The sequence below is a fragment of the Mugil cephalus genome, chromosome 1 (genome assembly GCF_022458985.1).
Source record: "Mugil cephalus isolate CIBA_MC_2020 chromosome 1, CIBA_Mcephalus_1.1, whole genome shotgun sequence".
Taxonomy (NCBI): Eukaryota; Metazoa; Chordata; class Actinopteri; order Mugiliformes; family Mugilidae; genus Mugil; species Mugil cephalus.
In genome coordinates, this window is record NC_061770.1 from 53,467,915 (window position 1) to 53,487,966 (window position 20,052).

A 20,052-nucleotide genomic window follows, 5' to 3' on the forward strand; every position below is an offset into this window, starting at 1 on the left:
TGCAGTCCTTGGCAACATTTTGCACCCCTTGCCCATGATGCGTTAACAGTCAAATTTTTCCAAACCCATCCTAACTCATACTCTGTTAGTCTGATTATCAGCTCTGTGCTGCTCTCTGTTCTGTGTAATGTCTTTTTCTAGCTGCATTGTCTCCCAAGTGTTTTGTACTGTTTGTGTTGTAGTGTTTGTCTCTTGTTCTTGCACTGTTGACACTGTTTTCTGCACAAGCTTGCACACATCCTCTTTATGTTCAGTCCCTTGTTAGGGGCTACGGGGCAACGGCCGAGCCTCCAGTCTACATCTTGCTGCTGTAGACTGGAGGCTCGGGGTGAAGACGTAAGAGACGTAAGTTGCGAAAAACTGCGATAAGTTTCCCATTGGCCACAATTTACACACTAGAGACATGATTTTTTCCACAGCTGTAGTGTTGTATATTGATGTGCTGAAGAAAGAAGTGATCACCGCTGACAAGTCTTATCTTGCATTTAAAAAGGTTTATTTACAAGAAAGAACAATGTCAAACTCTTGCCGAATCTGAGAGAGCCTCTGGCCAATCGTCGAATCCCCTCTGCCATTCAGCTCCCACAGTCACCTTATATAGGATGGTCATCCCCGAGAACCCCCATACACAAACAAAGCTTTAGGTTGTATGTCCTGACTCATTTTACGAACTGGCATCTGGTAAATGACCTTTTTGATCTTTAACCATTAACTTTTAACTTTATACATCCTTCACAACCCCCAGGCACAGGAAAGGGACAGATAAGAAGAACAAGAAGATAATATACTACATTCCCCCCTTCGAGGCTCCTAGGTCTCGACCACCAAAAAACACATACACACATTCAAACACAAAAACATATTCATTGTTATAACAGAATGATATGTCCTTCTTACAGTGCCAGTTACAGCACAACCCTTAACAATACAACAAATTCATGGAGTGTGGAGAGCGAAAACCTATCAGACAGTCATCTTTCTAAAATGTCCACCTTTCAATCTAGACAGGAAATTCTCTCACGGCCCCTCTGTCTAAGGCGACCACACAGTAGTACTCCAAGCCTACTAAAAAGAAGGATTTCTAAAAGTTATAGGGAAATATCTTAAGCAGAGTATATATATGATACCTCAGAAAATAAATCAAAACCCATATCCAACATCAGGCTGGTCGACCCATCGGACCCTCCATTGGACCTTTCCCTTCCTAGCATTACTTTCCTTAAACACCCCGAAAACAAAAAGAAAACAACTGAGGTTCCAATACATCCACTTTCTTAACAAGCACATAACTCAATTACATTCATTACAACATTAATAAAACAAAAGTATGTTGCACTGTGATTCTTTTCCACTTTGCTCCATTCGTTTCCCACTGGCACTGCAAAGCTTCATCACAGTGTCCTAGTTCAGGGTCCTTCAGTCCCCGAACACCCAGCTTCTCACATTGATCCTCCTTCAATGTCCTTCTAAGTGGAGAAAAGACAGCACACCAGTATCTTTGCAAACATTAAAACAATAGACACAATATATTTAAAAACAAACATCAACACACACACATTTCTCCCTTGACTCTGTGGATGATAAACTGCCCCTGACGCTGTTTAATCCCCAGTTTCTGTAAAATCAATTTCACAGTCTTATCCACAAACTCCTTCCCGTTATCCGAAGATATTCGATCAGGAAGTCCCCATCTGCTTATGACCTCCCTGCACAGAAACTTTGCAACTGACTGAGCATCCTTTCGCTTAGTTGGACAAGCTTCAGGCAATCGTGAAAATCTATCCACGACGACCAACATGTACCTCTTACCTCCCACTGGTTTTATCATATCGACAAAATCCACCACCAACTCACGCATTGGATCCCTTGGCGTTGGAATATGACCTGGAGGAACCATCACACCCCTCCGAACATTATTTTTCAGACAGATAGTGCACCTGCTTATGACATAATCAATTTGCTCAAGCAAATATGGTGCCCAAAATCCATACTCTTTTAAATCTTTCCTCCTAACTTCCCCCTTGCAACATGGGCTAAGCCATGTGCTTCCTGAATCATCAATCCAACAGGTCTGGAGGTGCTACTATCAGTCCCTCATGATTTCTCCAAAGCCCAGTAGAATCCTGTGTTGCCCCTCGATCTACCCACAACTGTTTATCCACCTCAGAGACAGCTTCCTGCATTAAGACCACATCTTTCACTGTAATCTTATCCTCCAAATCTACTTCATGTGTGACCAAGAAAACTTTACCCAACTTCTCAGCTCCTGTCACTGCTTTTGCAGCCTCATCAGCCGCTTTATTACCCTGAGTGACTCTTGACACATCCTTCTTATGTGCTGCACATTTAGCTATTGCTATTTCTTTAGGTTTCATCATAGCATGGAGAAGTTTCATTATCTGAGGTGTGATGTTGTATTGGGGAACCATCTGTTTTCTTAAACCCTCGATTTTTCCATACCGATCCAAACAAATGAACACATTATGAGCATATGCAGAGTCTGTATAGACCGTCACACGCTTCCCTTTCCCGCTAAAAGACATGCTTCAGTTAACCCCACCAATTCAGCAAGCTGCGCTGATGCAGGCTGCGGTACCACTTCCGCTTTCTCAACAACAAATCCTGTTCCTGGGCTTTTACCACCGCATAACCAGCACTCAAATTATCTCCCACACGATAACAGGACCCATCTGTCCAATACTCTACATCTGCCTCACGCAGTGGGAGAGCTTTCAAATCTGACCTTAATCTTGAGTATTTCTCTGCTTCTTGAACACTGATGATGTGGTTCACCATCTTCTGGAGTTGGCAAATTCTCAGCTGGATTTATCGTAACACATCTGACTAATGTGACATCCTCCTGTTCTAAAAGCCTATTATAGTCTCTAAGTCTAGGCATGGTCAACGTATACCTGCCATAGTTCAAAAGATTTCTGAGACTATGATGAGTAAGAATTGTCACTGGATATCCCCTCGTGACCGAAGATGCTTTGTCATACATTAAATAGACTCCCACCATTGCTCTAATAACACAGTGGTAGTCCAAGTTCAACTCTGAGTAAGCAGTAGAATAATATGAAATAGGTTGAGGACTGGTCCCTGTCCCGGTTGGCTGACAAAGAACTGCACATGCACATTTCCCCCCAGCTGAAGTAGATACGTACAACAGAAAAATCTTTAGAATAGTCTGGAAGTGCTAACGCTGGAGCTTCTTGTAACCTCTGTTTAATCGTTTCAAAGGCTAATAAACCATCCTGTGTCCAGAGAAGATTACAATGAAGTTGAGTACTCCCAGTATCTTTAATCATAGCCCTAAAGGTCCTGTCAAACTTGTATAATCTTCAATCCATGCTGAAGAGTAACCAGTGATACCGAGGAATGTCATCATCTCCCTGACTGTTCGGGGCTTTGGAGCCTTTCGAATAGCCCTCTAAATGACTGTCAGAAATACTTCTGTGGCCCTGTGATATTGTTTGACCCAAATAAACTACCTTCTCTCTAAACAATATTGCAACTTCTTCTGTGAGACCTTGTGACCATTTTCTGCCAAAATCTGCATCAGCTTAATTGAGTCTTCATGACATGTTTTCTTATCTGGTGAACAAATAATAATGTCATCTACATATTGAACCACTGTACTTTTTAATTTTTGATCTAGTCCTGCCAAATCATCTTTCAATACTTTATTGAAAATATGAGGACTATGTTTAAATCCCTGTGGCAACCTTTTGTACACATAAAACTGTCCCTTGTATGTGAACCCTAACAAACCCTGACTTTCTACGCTCAGTGGAACACTGAAAAATGCACCACATAAATCCAATACTGTAAAATGTGTAGCATTTGGGGGAATTTGAGCTAACAAAGTATGCGGATCTGGCACTTCTGCTGGAAAATCGGCTACTACTTCGTTCACAAATCTCAAATCATGAACCAAGCGATAGGAATCATCTGGTTTCTGTAAAGGCAACAATGGCGTATTGGCTTATAGGATTTTGAGTTATCTTCAGCACATCTGCTCTCAGAAGTCCTTCAAGCTGTGGTTCAATCCTTGAACTGCCTCTTCTTTTCAGTGGATACTGATTCTTCAAGGAGGTCTGGCTCCAGGTCTAAGTTCCACTTTCACTGGTTGAGCTGATTTAACAAGACCAATATCATTTACTGTATCGAGACCACAAACATTCAGGTACTTGCTGTAACATTTCTCTCCTCAAAACGTTCTGCGTCCATTTCAACCCCACATATCGTTTCATGTGTCATTTGGACAACTTGTGGTCGCCCATGTCCTTGAGCAGATATCATAATCTTGAGAAACCGCTGATCCTCACTCTTCCAGATGGCAGAATTCCCCTCTACTGGTGCAAAAACAGCTTTTACTGCTTCCGCCATCATTTCTCCTATATCTTTCTGTTCATATTCTTCAGACACCATCAAAGTCACATGTGGTACACTCTCTTTGATTTTATATTCTTCGCTCACATATTCATTCATATCAACCATCATTGCTGCTCCTTGTGGTCCCCAAAATTATACAAGACGAGGTGAGTTCAACTTCTTTTGGTTGATGACTTATCCACTCCTCACAATTTGACTGGGCAGCGTCCTTAAAATACTTGAGCGTACAATGAAGCGAATAGTCTGGAAGTTTTGCATCAGGCATATTTTGCTACAATGAACTTCTCCCACAATTTAACAGGCTCCAAAACTCTGCACTAAGATCTCCAATCCAGCATACTGAAGAGGCCTCAACATCTGTTGTCATCAATAGTTGGTAAGCAGTATCAGATGGCATCTCCACCAAACAGCCGTCGGGTGTACACTTTATAACACACTTCAATCTGCATAAAGCATCTCTTCCTAACAGTGCAATAGGTGTGTGTTCTGAAACCAATATAGGTATTGTAGTCTTTTGATTTTTGTAACAGAGCTCAATTGGTTTTGTAAGAGGTACCAGCTGTTTCACTCCTCAAACCCCGACCAGACATAGGGAGGTGTATAGCATCTTCAAGGCCGAATACAGGTGAAACCCGCTCCGCTATCAACCATCACTTCTAATGGTCTATTATTTACTTTCACCATTATTGTTGGATCTTGTTCCGGCCCTGACACTACCAGCTGACACCCCCCTTTCGAATTTTCCCGGGCACCCCTAAAATCCTTGCTCTGGACCCCTATAAGGGTTCGCCGGTCCCCGGATTATCAATTGCTGACCTCTGAATCCTCCTCTGCATTTCCCCTGAAGTTTCCTCTGAAATTTCCTCCTGGTCTGTCACACTCACGAGCAAAGTGTCCAAACTGTCCACAGTTATAACACACTTCTGAGAACTGTTGGAAATTAAAGTTTCCTCTTCCTCTTCCAAAGGTTCCTCGACCTCTTCCTCTCCATATTTGCAGCTGGCCAAAAGTTGGTTGTGTATTATAAACAACAGGGACCACTGGGGACGGTTGAGGTGATCGAAACTGAACCTGGTTTGGCTGCAATTGTGGTGGCGGCTGATTTTGTTCAGGCTGGCTCTGTAAAACTAAAGCCTGCTTCTTCTCCTTCTTCTTGTTATCCACCAATTGTATTTGATTGAGTTTCCGAAGAGTTTCTTGATCTTGTTCCTTCTGATCATACTCCTTCTTTCTATACAGGTCCACTTGATGTGCTACATGGTCTGTAATATACACCCTTCGCCATATTTCCAAGACCAACCACTTCTGCCAATTTGCTCCGCACTGGTAGAGGTAACCCCTTCTGTATCTTGGCTCGCAAAATTGATTGCTCCATTTGACTCTCCTCTGGATCGTTTCCTGTGACATTTCTCCACACCTGATAGGCTCTGACACATAGGCTCTCGGATTTTCTTCCTGTCCCAGTGGCTCAATGAGAATGTTGTCGGGGTTTTATATTTGTCGGAAATGTATCTTTCAATGCTCTCCATACTCGACCTCTATTTGCTGCAAACAGCTCTGAATCATTTACAGCAGTTTCCACATAACGGTTTAATCCAGCTCTCTGCAAAATCTCCCCATGGCTGGAACCCCAAGTAATATTAGCCAGCAATCTCTTAATGTCTCCTACTGCAGCTTGCGTCCCCACCATGATCTCTTCCAACTTTGAGATCCAAGGGTGTGCTCCATCTTGAAGAGTAGGTAACTTCTCAAGTATATCTGACATGTCAGTACTCTGCCAAGGTTTATACTCCAAGTTCTGACCTCTTATGACAACTGGACACATCTTACCAGGCTTCTTCTCTTTCCTTGAACGCAGTTCATATTCCTTGTCCTGTTTTTGGGAACCTGTTTTCCACAACTCTTTCTTCTGAATCTGCAGTTCTTGTAATTGGTCTTCTAATGCCTTCCTTCCTTTTGGTGTAATGCATTTATCCAGACATCTACAGCATCGATCTATATTCTCTTCAACTTCTCTTAAAATCTGTCGTCTTTCTTCTTCTCTATAAGCACTTTTTATCTTAGCAGACTTCAAAAGAGTAGGACTCTCACTTTCTTCATCACTATCCTCATTCCAATCTCATTTTCACTTCCACTTTCACCTTCAACTTCACTTTCATCTCTCAGTTCCATTCTTCTTCCTGTTGTACCTCCTCTTCTTTCCGCCCCTGGCCAGTAGTCGTCTGACTGCTGGATCATATCCTCCCATGGCTTCTTCTTCATCACTCTGATCCTCCACTTCTCCAAAATCCATCCTTTTAATTCTCAATCGTCCTCCGGTCTCCAAACGTGTCGTTTTCTTTTTACTTTTTGTACTTGGATACATCCTAATAGTTGTCTCTGCTTTCCCCACTTTTATAACCTGCTCAGCCTCATTCTTAATGTGGTAATTGCCCTCTTGACTAATTACCGGAAGCCTGAGGATAAACTTCCCTGAGCTCCATCTCCTTCTTATACGGCGGAGGTCTCTGTACTGGAACTACATGTGAAAAGGGTGCATCAATCTCTGCCATTAACTTCTCTGTTTTCTTCACATTCTTTTTCATTTCATCTGCCGTCTTCTCTTCACAGTCTTTCTTCTTCTCCCCTCCATTTCTGTCCCTCCTTCTCAAACAACTGGAGAATGCCAAGCTCCGTTTGTCTCTTCTGTTTACGTCTTTCACCCTTTTCTTCCTTTCTTTTCGTCTGCCTTATATGTGGTCACAAGCACCTGTATTGTTTTTATTACTTCTGGATTAAAGGTTCCTATCACTGGCCATGGTTGCTCAATTTCAGGCCAACGCTTACACCCCTCTTCTGTGACATCTTTGCAATACCTTTAATTAAAGGGTTATTCTTCTGAACTACCTCAACAGGAGTAGTTACTTTTGAGTTATCCATTTTTGATATAATAGTAAAACCCTCTTTTTATCTGTAATCAAATTCAACCTAATTAAAAATAACCTTAACTCTATTCTATTATCCTATTATTATATTTATTTAAATTGATACACTACTATTATTACTACCTATATTCCCCCTTTTTATCACAATCAACAAACAAATGAATCAATTTGCCAACTTCAGAGGATGCAAAAACAACCCTACAGATGTAAGAGCAAACAATGCCAGGTCCACACACAATATCAACCATATACAAACAACCCGATCAAATTGCAAGGTACAGCTTCCCAACTTAGCAGAAATTAAACTGTTATTTGAATGGTCAGTCATTGCCAAGCCTCAAACTGCAACATACATGCTATGTGCAAACAAACGAATATACTGTTGTTGTCCCAAATCTGATTACCAATCAAACAATATATGTATCATCAATATCAACCATTAACAAATGCATAGAGGTCAAAAAGCAGGTAGGTTAGAAAGAGTCTGTGGATAAAATCACACTGGCCTTATTGCTGGGTTCAGATGCTGTGTGCTGTCGTCTGCAAGCCTCAGGTTTCCTGTGAGGTAGGAAACCCGCTGTTCTCTCCTCTGCCTCCAGGGCTCCCCCTTGTCCTTTTACTTCCTTCTTGAACTCTCACCCCATAAAAAAAGACAACAGGCAAACACTTTAACATTGTAGAAAACCACTAAGTACAATACACTCTTCAATGTGACTAACACATTCCTGCCAACACTTTCCTTTATTATTTCTTTAAATATAAAGTCCTTTTTCTGGGGCTCATATATTTTAACAGTTTCCAAAGTCCTCCAAGCAGAGGCTCATAGTATTTTAACCCAAAAAAGTCCCCACAAAAGGCTCATACTATATTTATCAAACGTCCTTTACAGGCTCATATGTTTATCAAATGTCCTTAAAAAAAAGGCTCATAATATTTTAGCAAATACTGAATATGTAAGTATATCATTATTTTTATCGCCTTAATCTCCTATTTCCTAATTTTATTCATTTTATTCAACATAAAATCTAACATATTACTTCATAAAACCGGTTGCCACACAAACAACAAGGATCCACAGACAACACATACAGAACACACAAATTTAAAGTGATCACACATTTCTCTTCCAAATAACTAGGCCTCTAACTTCTCTCTAACTTCTACCTCTGACTTTAACTTCTAACTAACTTCTTCTCTTTTAACTACTATTTTCCCTTTCTCTATTAACTATTCCTATTTTCTTCTCTTTTCTTTTTTAGGCGATTCTTTCTAGCGGTCCTAGACCTGCCCTAGTAGCCTCAAGCTATAGAACCCCTTTTTCTCTATTCCTTTTTAACTCTTATATCCTCTTTTCCTATTTTCCTCTAAATTTACCTCTTTTTTAAACAAAAATTCAAATGTTCCTAATACCCCTGGGCCCAGGAGTTCTCTCTCTCTTTTTTATCCTATTTTTACTTTAAGCCAATTCCTTTAAAGCCAATAAAGCCAATTTTCACACTGCTACCAAAGACCATGTGTCTTACTAGTTACAGCGGTAAAGAGCCCCTCCACTTAACTTTGCACGATGTGAGTTCAGCGCCTCATGCTACTGATTAAGCTTTTCTACTCTTATTTCTTCTATTCCTTTTCTATTCTCTTCTTCACTTTTTCTCTATTTGTAGGCCTACTCTTATTTCCCTTTATTCCTTAATCCTAACTTCTCTTTTTCTTATCTTCTTATTTCCTTTAAATCTATATCATCCTTTCCCCCCTTTTGCGTTGCCAGCAACGCAAAAAACCTCAAATTTAGAAATTTAGAACGACGAATAACTTCCAACAGCAGCACAACAACCACCCCACAAAGAGTCTTAAACGGGTGTGTCCCCACAGCAACACTGCACAGTCCCACGAGCAAACCAGCGCACTATAATGTGAAAAACTCACCCTGTATATAAGCCGGCTGATGCGGGAGTCAGCTCCTCAGGACTGAAAGCAGATGCTGAGAGGCCACAAACACGTCCAAGTTCGTGACGCCAAAATTGTTGTATATTGATGTGCTGAAGATAGAAGTGATCACCGCTGACAAGTCTTATCTTGCATTTAAAAAGGTTTATTTACAAGAAAGAACAATGTCAAACTCTTGCCGAATCTGAGAGAGCCTCTGGCCAATCGTCGAATCCCTCTGCCATTCAGCTCCCACAGTCACCTTATATAGGATGGTCATCCCCGAGAACCCCCATACACAAACAAAGCTTTAGGTTGTATGTCCTGGCTCGTTTTACGAACTGGCATCTGGTAAATGACCTTTTTGACCTTTAACCATTAACTTTTAACCATTAACCTTTAACCATTAACTTTTAACTTTATACATCCTTCACAACCCCCAGGCACAGGAAAGGGACAGATAAGAAGAACAAGAAAATAATATACTACACGTGTGAAAGTTGAGGTAAGACAAAAATCATTCCAAATTTTAGTTGAAAGGCATAAGTCAGACAATAAAATGCTTTTCAACGATTCCTGACAGATCGTGTTCGGCTTTGAGTTGCCACTGTAAGCAGTGCAAACATCTCATTTTGTCAAAACAGCAAAGGGGCGTCTACCAAATACTAGAGATGCTGTCACGAAGGGGTCTAATAATTTTGTTTGAGCAGCCGACATTAAATTGGCATCTTGTGTTGAATTTGGAGAAACCACTTGTAATATTTATAGTAGTGTTGAGCTATTTAAATTGTTCTTGATTGATTTGTTGCAAACAGCTGCTAAATGTATTTATTCTGCCAATGAACATAATTTGCAATAGGAGTTGAATCATTTTCATTGCAACTGTAGCGCTTTTGGACAGATCATTTATAAAAATACATAATACACTGTACATCATGCAGCTTCAATAATTGTATTATATGAATCTGTGCAATTGTGTGAACATTTTGTTGATGATATGTCAAAATACATAAATGAATGTTCTAGTGTGCAGTTTGACTCACACACAACTACTCAAAGCTTGGTACATTTACGTAGCTCCTTTTAACATCTGTAAAGAGATGTATTATTGTTGTACAATTTTAATTTTGTTGTTTACTATTATGATAATACTGTATATTACATTGTTGGCTTTGTGAATTATTTATAGGTAAGAAAATTAATATACTTTAATGAAATTAAAGGCTATTTTAACAATCTGTTTTCTCTGTGATGTTTTATATTGAAAAAGATTAAAGTTTGTTACTGAAATTAAAGAAATTCTTGCACAACTTGAAGTGTTGCTTAATGAAGAGGCAGAAACACAAGTTTACGAATACATATTTTTTTGCAAATGTATTTCTTAGTGTGGAAGTGGATGTAATAAAGCAGGAAGTTGACCTATGGTTACTTCTAATGGCATGATAAAGAATGATATGATGCATTTCAACTGTAAATGTAATTTGATTACTCCTGATCTAGTGGCTGGAGTCTGAACATTTTTACCTTTCACTGATTCAGGATTCACATTATTGTAGTCAGAGCTCTCCATGTCATCCTGCATCCCTGTTAAGATAAATGCATCAGAATGTTCCATGAGTTTAGATGAGTCACTGATAATAATCTAATGTCTGACAGCTCCACATGAATCAAAGTTTCTACTGTACCACTTCCTGTGTTTCCAGAGCCTCTGATTGATTCATAGACACAAACATCAGCTACAGGTCACAGAAAATCAAGACAATATCCAATGAGTCACTTGAGCTTTTGATTGAAAAGTCAAAGTGGGTGTTAGAAATAGTTGTGAAAAGAATGATTGGAAAGGCTGACCATGGAGAAGAGAGGAGTAAACTTGAGTTTCATTCTGGTTCACTGTTTGCTGTGTAGCAGAGCCTTGGTTGATGTTCAGAGACTGAGAGAGACTAAAGCATGAAGGAGTTTAATAAGGAACATGGAAAGTATTGTTATGATGATCAAGATGAGACAAGAGTGTTGGACCAACCTGTTACTGCATGCATCTGGAAAAGAGACAAATAAAATAAATGCTTAAACATGTCATCTCATATTATCACAGTTTTACCAAGAAAAGGACTCACCCTTTCTGTAGCACTTCACCAGCAGAAGCACAAGAACAATTAGCGAAATTCCACAAACCAGTCCAATGATGAATGGTACAATGAATGACCAGCTTTCATGACTGGTCCCTGAAATTATGGATGAATGTTAATTATTTCTAAAATCATAATTATTCAAGATCATGTGAAATGTTGACACACTGGGATGTTCAGAATTTGTGTGACATGATAAAAAAACAAACAAACAAACAAGAAAATGACAAACACACTCTGTGGCTGTGCAAACCAAGCATAATAATATTACAACAGAAAATACAAACACTATACTCATGACTTGTTGTCTCAGCTTCATCTATGGAGCCAGTGTTCACAGCAGAGAACACAGCACTCGTTCTGCTGATGAGATCACTGCAAACGTTCTGGAAACCAGTGCATCTCTTAAATTCATCTCCCCCAAGCACACAAATGTCCAAGTCCTGTATCTACCTCTTTTTCTCTTGTTCGTCTCTAATTCAGGCTTCTCTGTACTAGATTTAAACCAGCCTTTGACCAGCCTCTCTCCGGGGAATTAAGCCTGAATAGTGTGAATAATGTCCTCATGCTGCCTTCTTCTTCTTGGAATGTAATGGAATAAATGTTTCTATGAACGAAGGACAAAAAACACTGACCTCCAGACCAGACAAACTGAGGTGGACTGTAATCAGTGTAAAAACACTGGCTCTCCTCTTCGAGCTCTACACACATATCCTGCTGTGTGTGTCTGTCCATCAATGATGTAGGAATCTTGTTCAGTTCCACTGATGCTACCAGGAAGCAGCTCATAGTTGTAATATTGATACTTGTGTGATAGATCAGGAACAGCTTTATACCAGTAAAACCTCCATCCTGCAGATGGATGTTCAACCTCACAGCTCAGAGTTACTGCTCCAGGACTCGGCCATGATGGAGACACAGAGAGGACAGGTTGTTTACCTGTTGAAAGAGGTTTTAAACATGTGATGTCAGACTGAGGTTCTGTTGGGCAAGGGTGTTTGTAAAAATGATCATAACACTGTACATATTAAAATGTTTGTAAAGTTAACATTTGGCATAGCATCTCAATAAATCCATTTCTGATCAAGTATCAATCATTTCACTGAGAATGAATTAAGCTGTAACTTACTGTCTGATACTGTCAGTTTCACAGACGCACTCCACTCGGTGGAATTCTCCGCACTTTTGTTTCGGCCTTTACACATGTAGTCTCCGGAGTTCAATGGAGAAGCTGAACTAATTCTAAGTTCTCTCTGGTTGGAAGGTTTGAATGAGCTAGTAGAGCTCCATTCATATTCCCATTCAGCATCTACTCCATGGATCTCACATCTCAGAGTTATCATCTCCCCACTGTACACCTCGGGCCAGTTAGGATGCAGAGTCACAGTCGGACCGCTGGGGACTGTTCATGTTCAAAAATGAAAATACTGAGAGGTTAGATCAACATCGGCCAAAATCTATTCTGCTATTCAACTGCAATTACGATTGAAAGACAATGAGGAAAAATCTAAATCAAGATGTTAGAATAAGTCATTTGTTCAGGAATTTAATCGGTATATGCATTTGTTAGCCCGACCACCAAATTTGACCACCAGTCGTCACTGCAAACGACCAAACTACTGTAGTTCCTGGTGTCAGTTTGGTTGTGGGCTTACTTTGTGTTCAGTTTAAAGCAAAAACATAAAACAAATAAGTTATTACAGTATAATTATATTCATGGCGAACTTTGCTAAAGTGATCACAGTTCAGTCATTTATCTACTAGAACCAAAAACAAATTAGTGCATTTAATGTGTGAGAACTGTCCAACACATTATTAAATTATTAAAACACAAAAACCTACATAACACTGATATAACTGATAGATGTTCATCTTACCTGACACAGTCAGTCTGATGGTATCACTCCACTCTGTTAAATTGTAGCCTCTTCTACCTCTACATCTGTATTCTCCACTGTCAGACTCAGTAGCTCCATTGATCCTGTATTCTCTGGATGTTGAAGGTTTGTTTAACTCGTCTTGTTTCCATTCATACGTCCACTGAGTTCGTCCACCTCCCTGGATCTCACATCTGAGGGTGATTGTCTCTCCTGTGAATATCTGAGGCCAGTTGTGTTGAAGGATCACTGTGGCCTTACTGGAAACTGTTCACATAAAAAACATCCAGTTTCAGTACTGATAGAAACATAAACTCTAACAATATTTAGTGTTTGTCTAGTATTTCTGATCATATACTTCTTGGTTCCTGGTTCTTTGATTTTATTTTGTTTTGTTTTTCAACTCCAAAAATAGAAATGTACAAATATTAATATAAAATAATATAAATTCATATTATATAGATATTTACATTTTATTTAAAAACAGATCTTCTGTCCACATAGTGATATTATTTTAGTAAAAACCAAATATAAATATTTCAAAACTAAACTGTCAGAAGGTGAAAGAAGGTTGATGGAGCTGAGTGTTAATGAAGGACAACAACACAACATCAAAATGCTTCAAACACATGTTCTATATGTTAATAATTATATATAAAACTGAGTGTAAATATTTATATGACATCAGTCTTTTTCTTAATCTCTGTATAGAACATGAAGAGTGTTAATCTTCTAATTCTTCACCATCATCACAGCAGTAGAAGCTCCTAATGATATAATCATTACTTATTAATGCTCATTTTTCTGATGGTGCCTGAACGTCTCTTTCTACACAACTGATCAACAGATGAACATTTAAATAGTGTGTGTTATTTTATTCCAGAAGAAATTATTAAACTCACCAGTTTTCATAACAGTGACTTCTGTGCTGTCTGTTGTGTAGTAAACTGGTTCTCCTCTTCCTCCTCTGCAGTGGTACACACCTCCCACTGAGACTATAATATTTCCCCCTGGTTCATTATTTCTTATGAGCTGAGCTTGAGAAGAAACAGAGACATGTCTGAACCAGTCAAACCTCCATCCAGCAGAGGGCTTCACAGAGCAGGTCAGAGTTACGCTGCCTCCTACTGGTATGAGTCTGTTGTTGCCTGTCAGAGTGGCTGTGGGTTTACCTGCTGTTGAGTTTAGAGGAAAACTTGTTAAAATAATCACACTTTAAACATCTACTGAGTCATTTAGTTACAGTAAAAATGTAGTTAGTTAATTTAATTTAAATTTAAATTAGTTACCCTTCTGGTTTATTATTTAGAAATGAAAGGAGGTGGGAGATACACAAAAACTATTTTGTCTTCTCTGTACATTTTCAGTAACATTCCACTTGATGGAGTTTCCCCTAAACATGTTTATCCAGAGTTTCCTGGAGGGACTAAATCAGAGTTGGATGGAGAAGTGTACAGCACATAATAAGTTACTCTGATATTCTTGTTTCTATTCCAGGTTCAATGTGAAGGATTTCTGTTCATGTTAATAGCTAAACCACAAGCTGCCTCTCAGCTCTGTTGCTACTAGAATAAAAAGACAGCTACAATATTGTTGAAATGAAAAGTGTTTTATTGACTTTAGATTAAAACACTGTAAAACTATAAAACTTTATATAACTGATAGATGTTCATCTTACCTGATACAGTCAGTCTGATGGTATCACTCCACTCTGTTAAATAGTAGCCTCTTCTACCTCTACATCTGTATCCTCCACTGTCAGACTCAGTAGCTCCATTGATCTTGTATTCTCTGGATGTTGGAGGTTTGTTTAACTCGTTTTGTTTCCATTCATACGTCCAGTGAGTTCCTCCACCTCCCTGGATCTCACATCTGAGGGTGATTGTCTCTCCTCTGAATATCTGAGGCCAGTTGGTTTGAAGGATCACTGTGGCCTTACTGGAAACTGTTCACAACAAAAAATACTCAGTTTGAGTAAAAACTGAATAAACAGAAAAATGTAACCAATTTAGTCATAACTTCAGAGCTTATTATGTAAATATAAACTGTTCCCCTGCAATGTCACTCAACAGCTACAAAATAAAACTGAAATATTTGGTTTAGAAAAAAAAACTGCTGCAGTGACAACAAATATCATCAGACTCCATCTAGTGTTGAACTGTTGAACCTCAGTTGTTTCTATGAAAGATACATAAACCAGAGTCAGGACAATTAGTTCATCAACTGGAGTGAATATGTCATCAGTAGCTCCATAAATCTCTCCAAGTTTCATTCATTCTTCCTCTGGTTATGTGGGTTCTCACTCACCTCACTGGCTTTAGACTCAATGATGAGGCTCAAACATTTCAACCTTTACTGACTCTACTGTGTCTGTGTGTGAACAGTAACAGATCCGTTCTTGTCATGATGCTGTATTGATGCTGTATCAGTCTGCTCCTGTTCACTGTTAACAGGAGCAGATAAATAAATGAGGAGTGAGGTCAGAAAACACTCAGCTCTGTCCAGGTTTTTTTTTATTACAAAGTGCCCTCAGTTCTGCAACACACATCCACAGACATACACAACATCATCCTATGGCTGGTCCTGACACAAAGATGTCTAACAGTGCAGGACAGTTTTTGATGTATTCCAGATACAAACAGTGCTGTCCACCAGTCAGCCACAACATTAAAACCACCAACCCATGAAGTTAGTAACATTATCTCATTATAGTGTAACGTTCTTTGGGAAACCTGGGTTCTGGCATGTATGTGATGTTAGATGTTAGGACAGTTTTACAGAATACACACATATATACATAAAAAATTAGAACAGACTTTTCTCACCTTGAGCGTTTCCATAGAAGAGGGTACTGGTCACTAGAATAAAGATTAAAACCTCATTAGAAGCTCATAAATCACAATGCACTTAGTGCCGGAGTTTGTAAGTTGATCCACAAACATGGAACCTTAAATATAACAATTTTAAGTAAAACAGATTAACAAACGACAAAGAAATATTATTTCCAACCCATGTACATATACAGGCTTAGTGTTTTGGTGTCATAATTAGACACAGGACAGAACAGAACACACCATGACACAGTAGTGGTGGGAATTCCGTCTTTTTTCAAGGCTCTTTTGGCCAAGTTCCAAACGACTACCAAACTGCTCTTCATTAAGTTTTGGAGCCTTCTATTTTATCTCAATTCAGTGATTATGAATGGTTTGTGTGTTGACAAGTGATTCATTTGTTTAATTTGCTGTTTTCATAAAAGACTAAGTATTATTTGATTACAAAAGGGCAGTTACTATTGTTAAAATATTTAATCCAACTGAAAAAAACACAACTATAAAGTATAAAGTTTTAACATTATGACACTTTAGATAAAAGTCTTAGATCGTTTGCTACGCCATAACCCCCTTATATATTTCGCACATATTCACACCTCATACGCACGTAGCCACTGGCTCCATCAGAATAAGAGCAAGTACCAGCCTCTCGCTGACTGTTGTGTGACTGTAGACACGGTAAACAGTCATCTACTGGGTCAGAAGTGGACAACGAAAAGTTAAGAGTTCGGAGGTGGGCTCTGGTATGACGGCGTGACTGTTAATAGCTGATGATATGAAAACATGCGCTTCGAACGGAGATTGCGAAAACTTTAGTAAAAACACTCTCTGGTGAACTATTGTACAGGAGGACATACTTGAACCTCGGGTAATGTAACAGGACCGGTTTTGTTGGAGTTTTATTTGTTGTTGGAATACACCTAAAAGATGAGCCGTATACAGTTTATGGTTTGTTGCCGAGTGTTGCTACTGAGCCTGCAGTGATGATTGTATCCTGAAGTGATGTGCACGCTTCTGATATCAAGAAATGGAGCTTTCCAGCGATGTATGACATGTGTTTGCACATAGACAAAGACTGAGATCATCCCTGCTCTGCTCAGACTGTCAGGCACAAATTCGACCAGTGATATCTGTATATCTGTAATCCTCTCCATTCACTCACTTTATCCGCACCGTTCAAAGAGAAAAGTCATAAATGTACTTACAGGATAAGACCAAACACAGAACACAGTCTGTCCCATCTCCTCACCTTGCGGTGCCTCACTGTGCTGCACTGCCCGCGTCAAACTGTTCTTCCAAGTGAAAAACTGCGAAGTGCGAGACGCGGGATTTTCTGACCCGGGTAAACCCGCCTTAGTGTGCTTTCACACTGCTAGACTGCACGGGTCTGACCGCTGTGAGAGCGGAGTGGCAGTTTTTATTTTTTTCTCTCCCTCATATACGTCATCGCGTTGACAACGCACATCATTGCGATTTAAGCGCGCTGGAACACTGCGAGATAAACGATGGACAGGAAATAATGTAGTAACTTAAATGTAATAAAAACTAATAACATAATAATCGTGTTTATAATGTAATAAAATCATGAGCGCATGATGTAACAGCGGCTTTGCGCATGATATAATAATGTAATAACTTATTACATTATGAGCCTTACTGGCGCCGCCCATAATGTTATAACATCTCATGATGTAGTTTTCTAAATTTGCTAGAAAAGTTTTCATTGTCATTTTTATCTCTATCATTCCTGCAGAGGTGGAAGGAAATGCTTTCCCGTCTGTCTGTCTGTCTGTCTGTCTTTCTATCTGTCTGTCTGTCAGCAGAATCACACATTTCAGCAAAAGCAATGGAGCAATGGCCAACTTAGATGCCATATACCCCAATATGTGTATGTAACAAGGAAGAGAAGCCTAATTGGTCAAAATTGTACACACGGACATTGAAAATGCACTATGGGAAGAGGTGTAGTTTGACTATGATTTGTAGATAGTGTGACAGTTCTCAAAAGCCGACAGGAGAAGAGGGTAAATTAGGGAAGGAGGGAGACAGTTCATTTAGTTTGGCATAATTTCCCTTGTTGACCATTGCTACAATAAATTCAGGACACAATACGAGAGAATGTTATGTTTATGAATGTTATTGTTTGTCCTAATGTCAATTTAATAAAGACCTTTAAGCATTGTTTTCCTACTAATTACATTAAATACAAGATAGCAGTGTGACATATTCATTCAACTTACTTTACTTTGGAATCATATAATAAGGAACCAGCTCAAAACTTCTTAAAATGTAAACACAGCCTAGCTCAATGGTGTTCATTGTGTCAGATACAGAGTTTTTTTTGGATTATAGCACTCGTATCTCGACGTGTTTTGGTGCTCCACTAGCTCCACTACTTCCAGATCCATGTAACATAAAAACTAACCGTTGACAAAACTCACATATGTTATGTTTGAATAGTTGTACTAAGTGATTAAACGTGTGTTGATTTCGGAAGATTTTGTAAAATGAGAAAAATTACAGCATGAAAAATGTAGGCACAATATATGATTATATGCCCTGTTCAGGTAAAACTATGGTAAGTGCATGTTTAGACATGGATCAATGCGTAGTAAGCTGTACTTGACTTTATTCTTATAAATAAGTCAAAACAACTGAGGACATTATGCTGTAATGTGTTTATATAACACTATAGTGAATCAGTGAGATGTTTAGCCCATTCCTAGATTTTTTTCAAGTTGTACAGTGTGAATATGAGTTTTTGTCAGCTGATTTGATATGGTATACATACCTTCAAATTTATTGTGTCTTTAAAAATACTGAATGGCCATTCAGAAGATTGTCGTTAGTTATTTTTTGTTAAATATTGTTCTGTTATTTGTTTTGTTAAACAAGACACTATTTTTCAATAAAGCAATTTTACTGTATTTGTGTGATTTAAGACTGTTCAATTCCTCTCTGAGCCGACCTTATATCTTCTGACAACTAGACTCATTAACTAAAGAAACTGGTTGGCATATCTGTTATATTTTACATCATATGTGCTACAGTTAGGACAGTACTCAGTGCTCTGTGGAGCAGAAGTGAGGTGGTTTGAGAGCAATGTCTTAAAGTGTCACAGGAAGTTAAGATGACAGGTCTTGGCTAGCATGATGCTCTGTGTGATACAGTGACTGTTGAGACAGCTGTATGACTGATTGAGTGAAGTGTTTTTGTTTTTTTCTTTTTCAGCCATATCTACAGAATTTGATAGAAACATTCACTTGGTGACTCCTTTCAATGAAAAGGGTGTAGACAAATATTTTTGTAGAAGCGTGTGGATTCTACAATGAAGTGGATGTGGATGTGGATATTGTTGTTGCCGTGTGTTCTTATTAGTTCCAGCTAAAAGAAAGTCTTGATTTTGGGAAAGTAAAAGCAAAAGTGCTTAGAGCATATGAGCTGATGCCAGAAGCATAGCGTCAGTAGTTCCATATAAAAAGCAGACAGATCAAGAGTATGTTCTCACTGACAAGTCTGTTTTTGTGGATCATCCTTTCAACTGAACGGGAGCACCCGTCTTTGTTCTGTGAACAGCTGACTGCTGAGCAAAAGGTGATGCCAGCTTATCTACTTTACTCAAAGCTCCAGTAGTGGGAGATGATGCTCAATCTTTGTCAGTGGATTATTTTGTAAGATCCAGATCCACAACTAAAGCCTCAAGCTGAGCCATGTGAAGTTGATGTGTCCCCCAGTGACGCTGTCCAGTGCTGAAGTTACCTCACCTTGTGTAAGCCAGGCAGTAGAGAGAGGTTCAGAGGAGCTGTCCAGTGCTGAAATCAGTGACTGTAGTTTGTCAGTGTCCTTGACTCAAGGAAAATTTAGAAACTTTGAACAATCCCTCAGGTTTCTTGGGTCATCTTTCTCATGTGCTGCTTTCCGATCTGGTATAATTAATTAAGCAGCAGGTAGAGGACATGATGCAGCTTGGCATTGC

General features: G+C 39.1%; 1 protein-coding gene and 1 long non-coding RNA gene across 3 annotated transcripts in view; both read right to left on the reverse strand.

Annotated features, from left to right (window-relative positions):
* Positions 1-10,739: 10,739 nt before the first annotated feature.
* On the reverse strand, positions 10,740-11,466 carry LOC125023456. Of its 2 annotated transcripts, XR_007114612.1 has the most exons (4): positions 11,357-11,466; positions 11,263-11,278; positions 11,091-11,182; positions 10,740-10,978 (listed from the first exon to the last, which is right to left on the reverse strand). It is a non-coding gene; the product is annotated as an uncharacterized LOC125023456 (long non-coding RNA). The 2 variants fall into 2 exon arrangements; XR_007114613.1 differs by lacking the exon at positions 11,357-11,466 and having other exon boundaries at positions 10,765-10,826; positions 10,928-10,978; positions 11,091-11,330.
* A 996-nt stretch (positions 11,467-12,462) lies between these two features.
* The window catches only part of LOC125014366 (sialoadhesin-like), a 55,789-nt gene continuing 48,199 nt past the window's right edge, over positions 12,463-20,052 (reverse strand). The window contains exons 2-4 of the mRNA XM_047595393.1: positions 16,071-16,103; positions 13,246-13,512; positions 12,463-12,770 (exon numbers count right to left, since the gene is read on the reverse strand). Of these exons, the coding sequence (XP_047451349.1) occupies positions 12,463-12,770; positions 13,246-13,512; positions 16,071-16,103 (608 nt within the window). The remainder of the gene's footprint in view (positions 12,771-13,245; positions 13,513-16,070; positions 16,104-20,052) is intronic.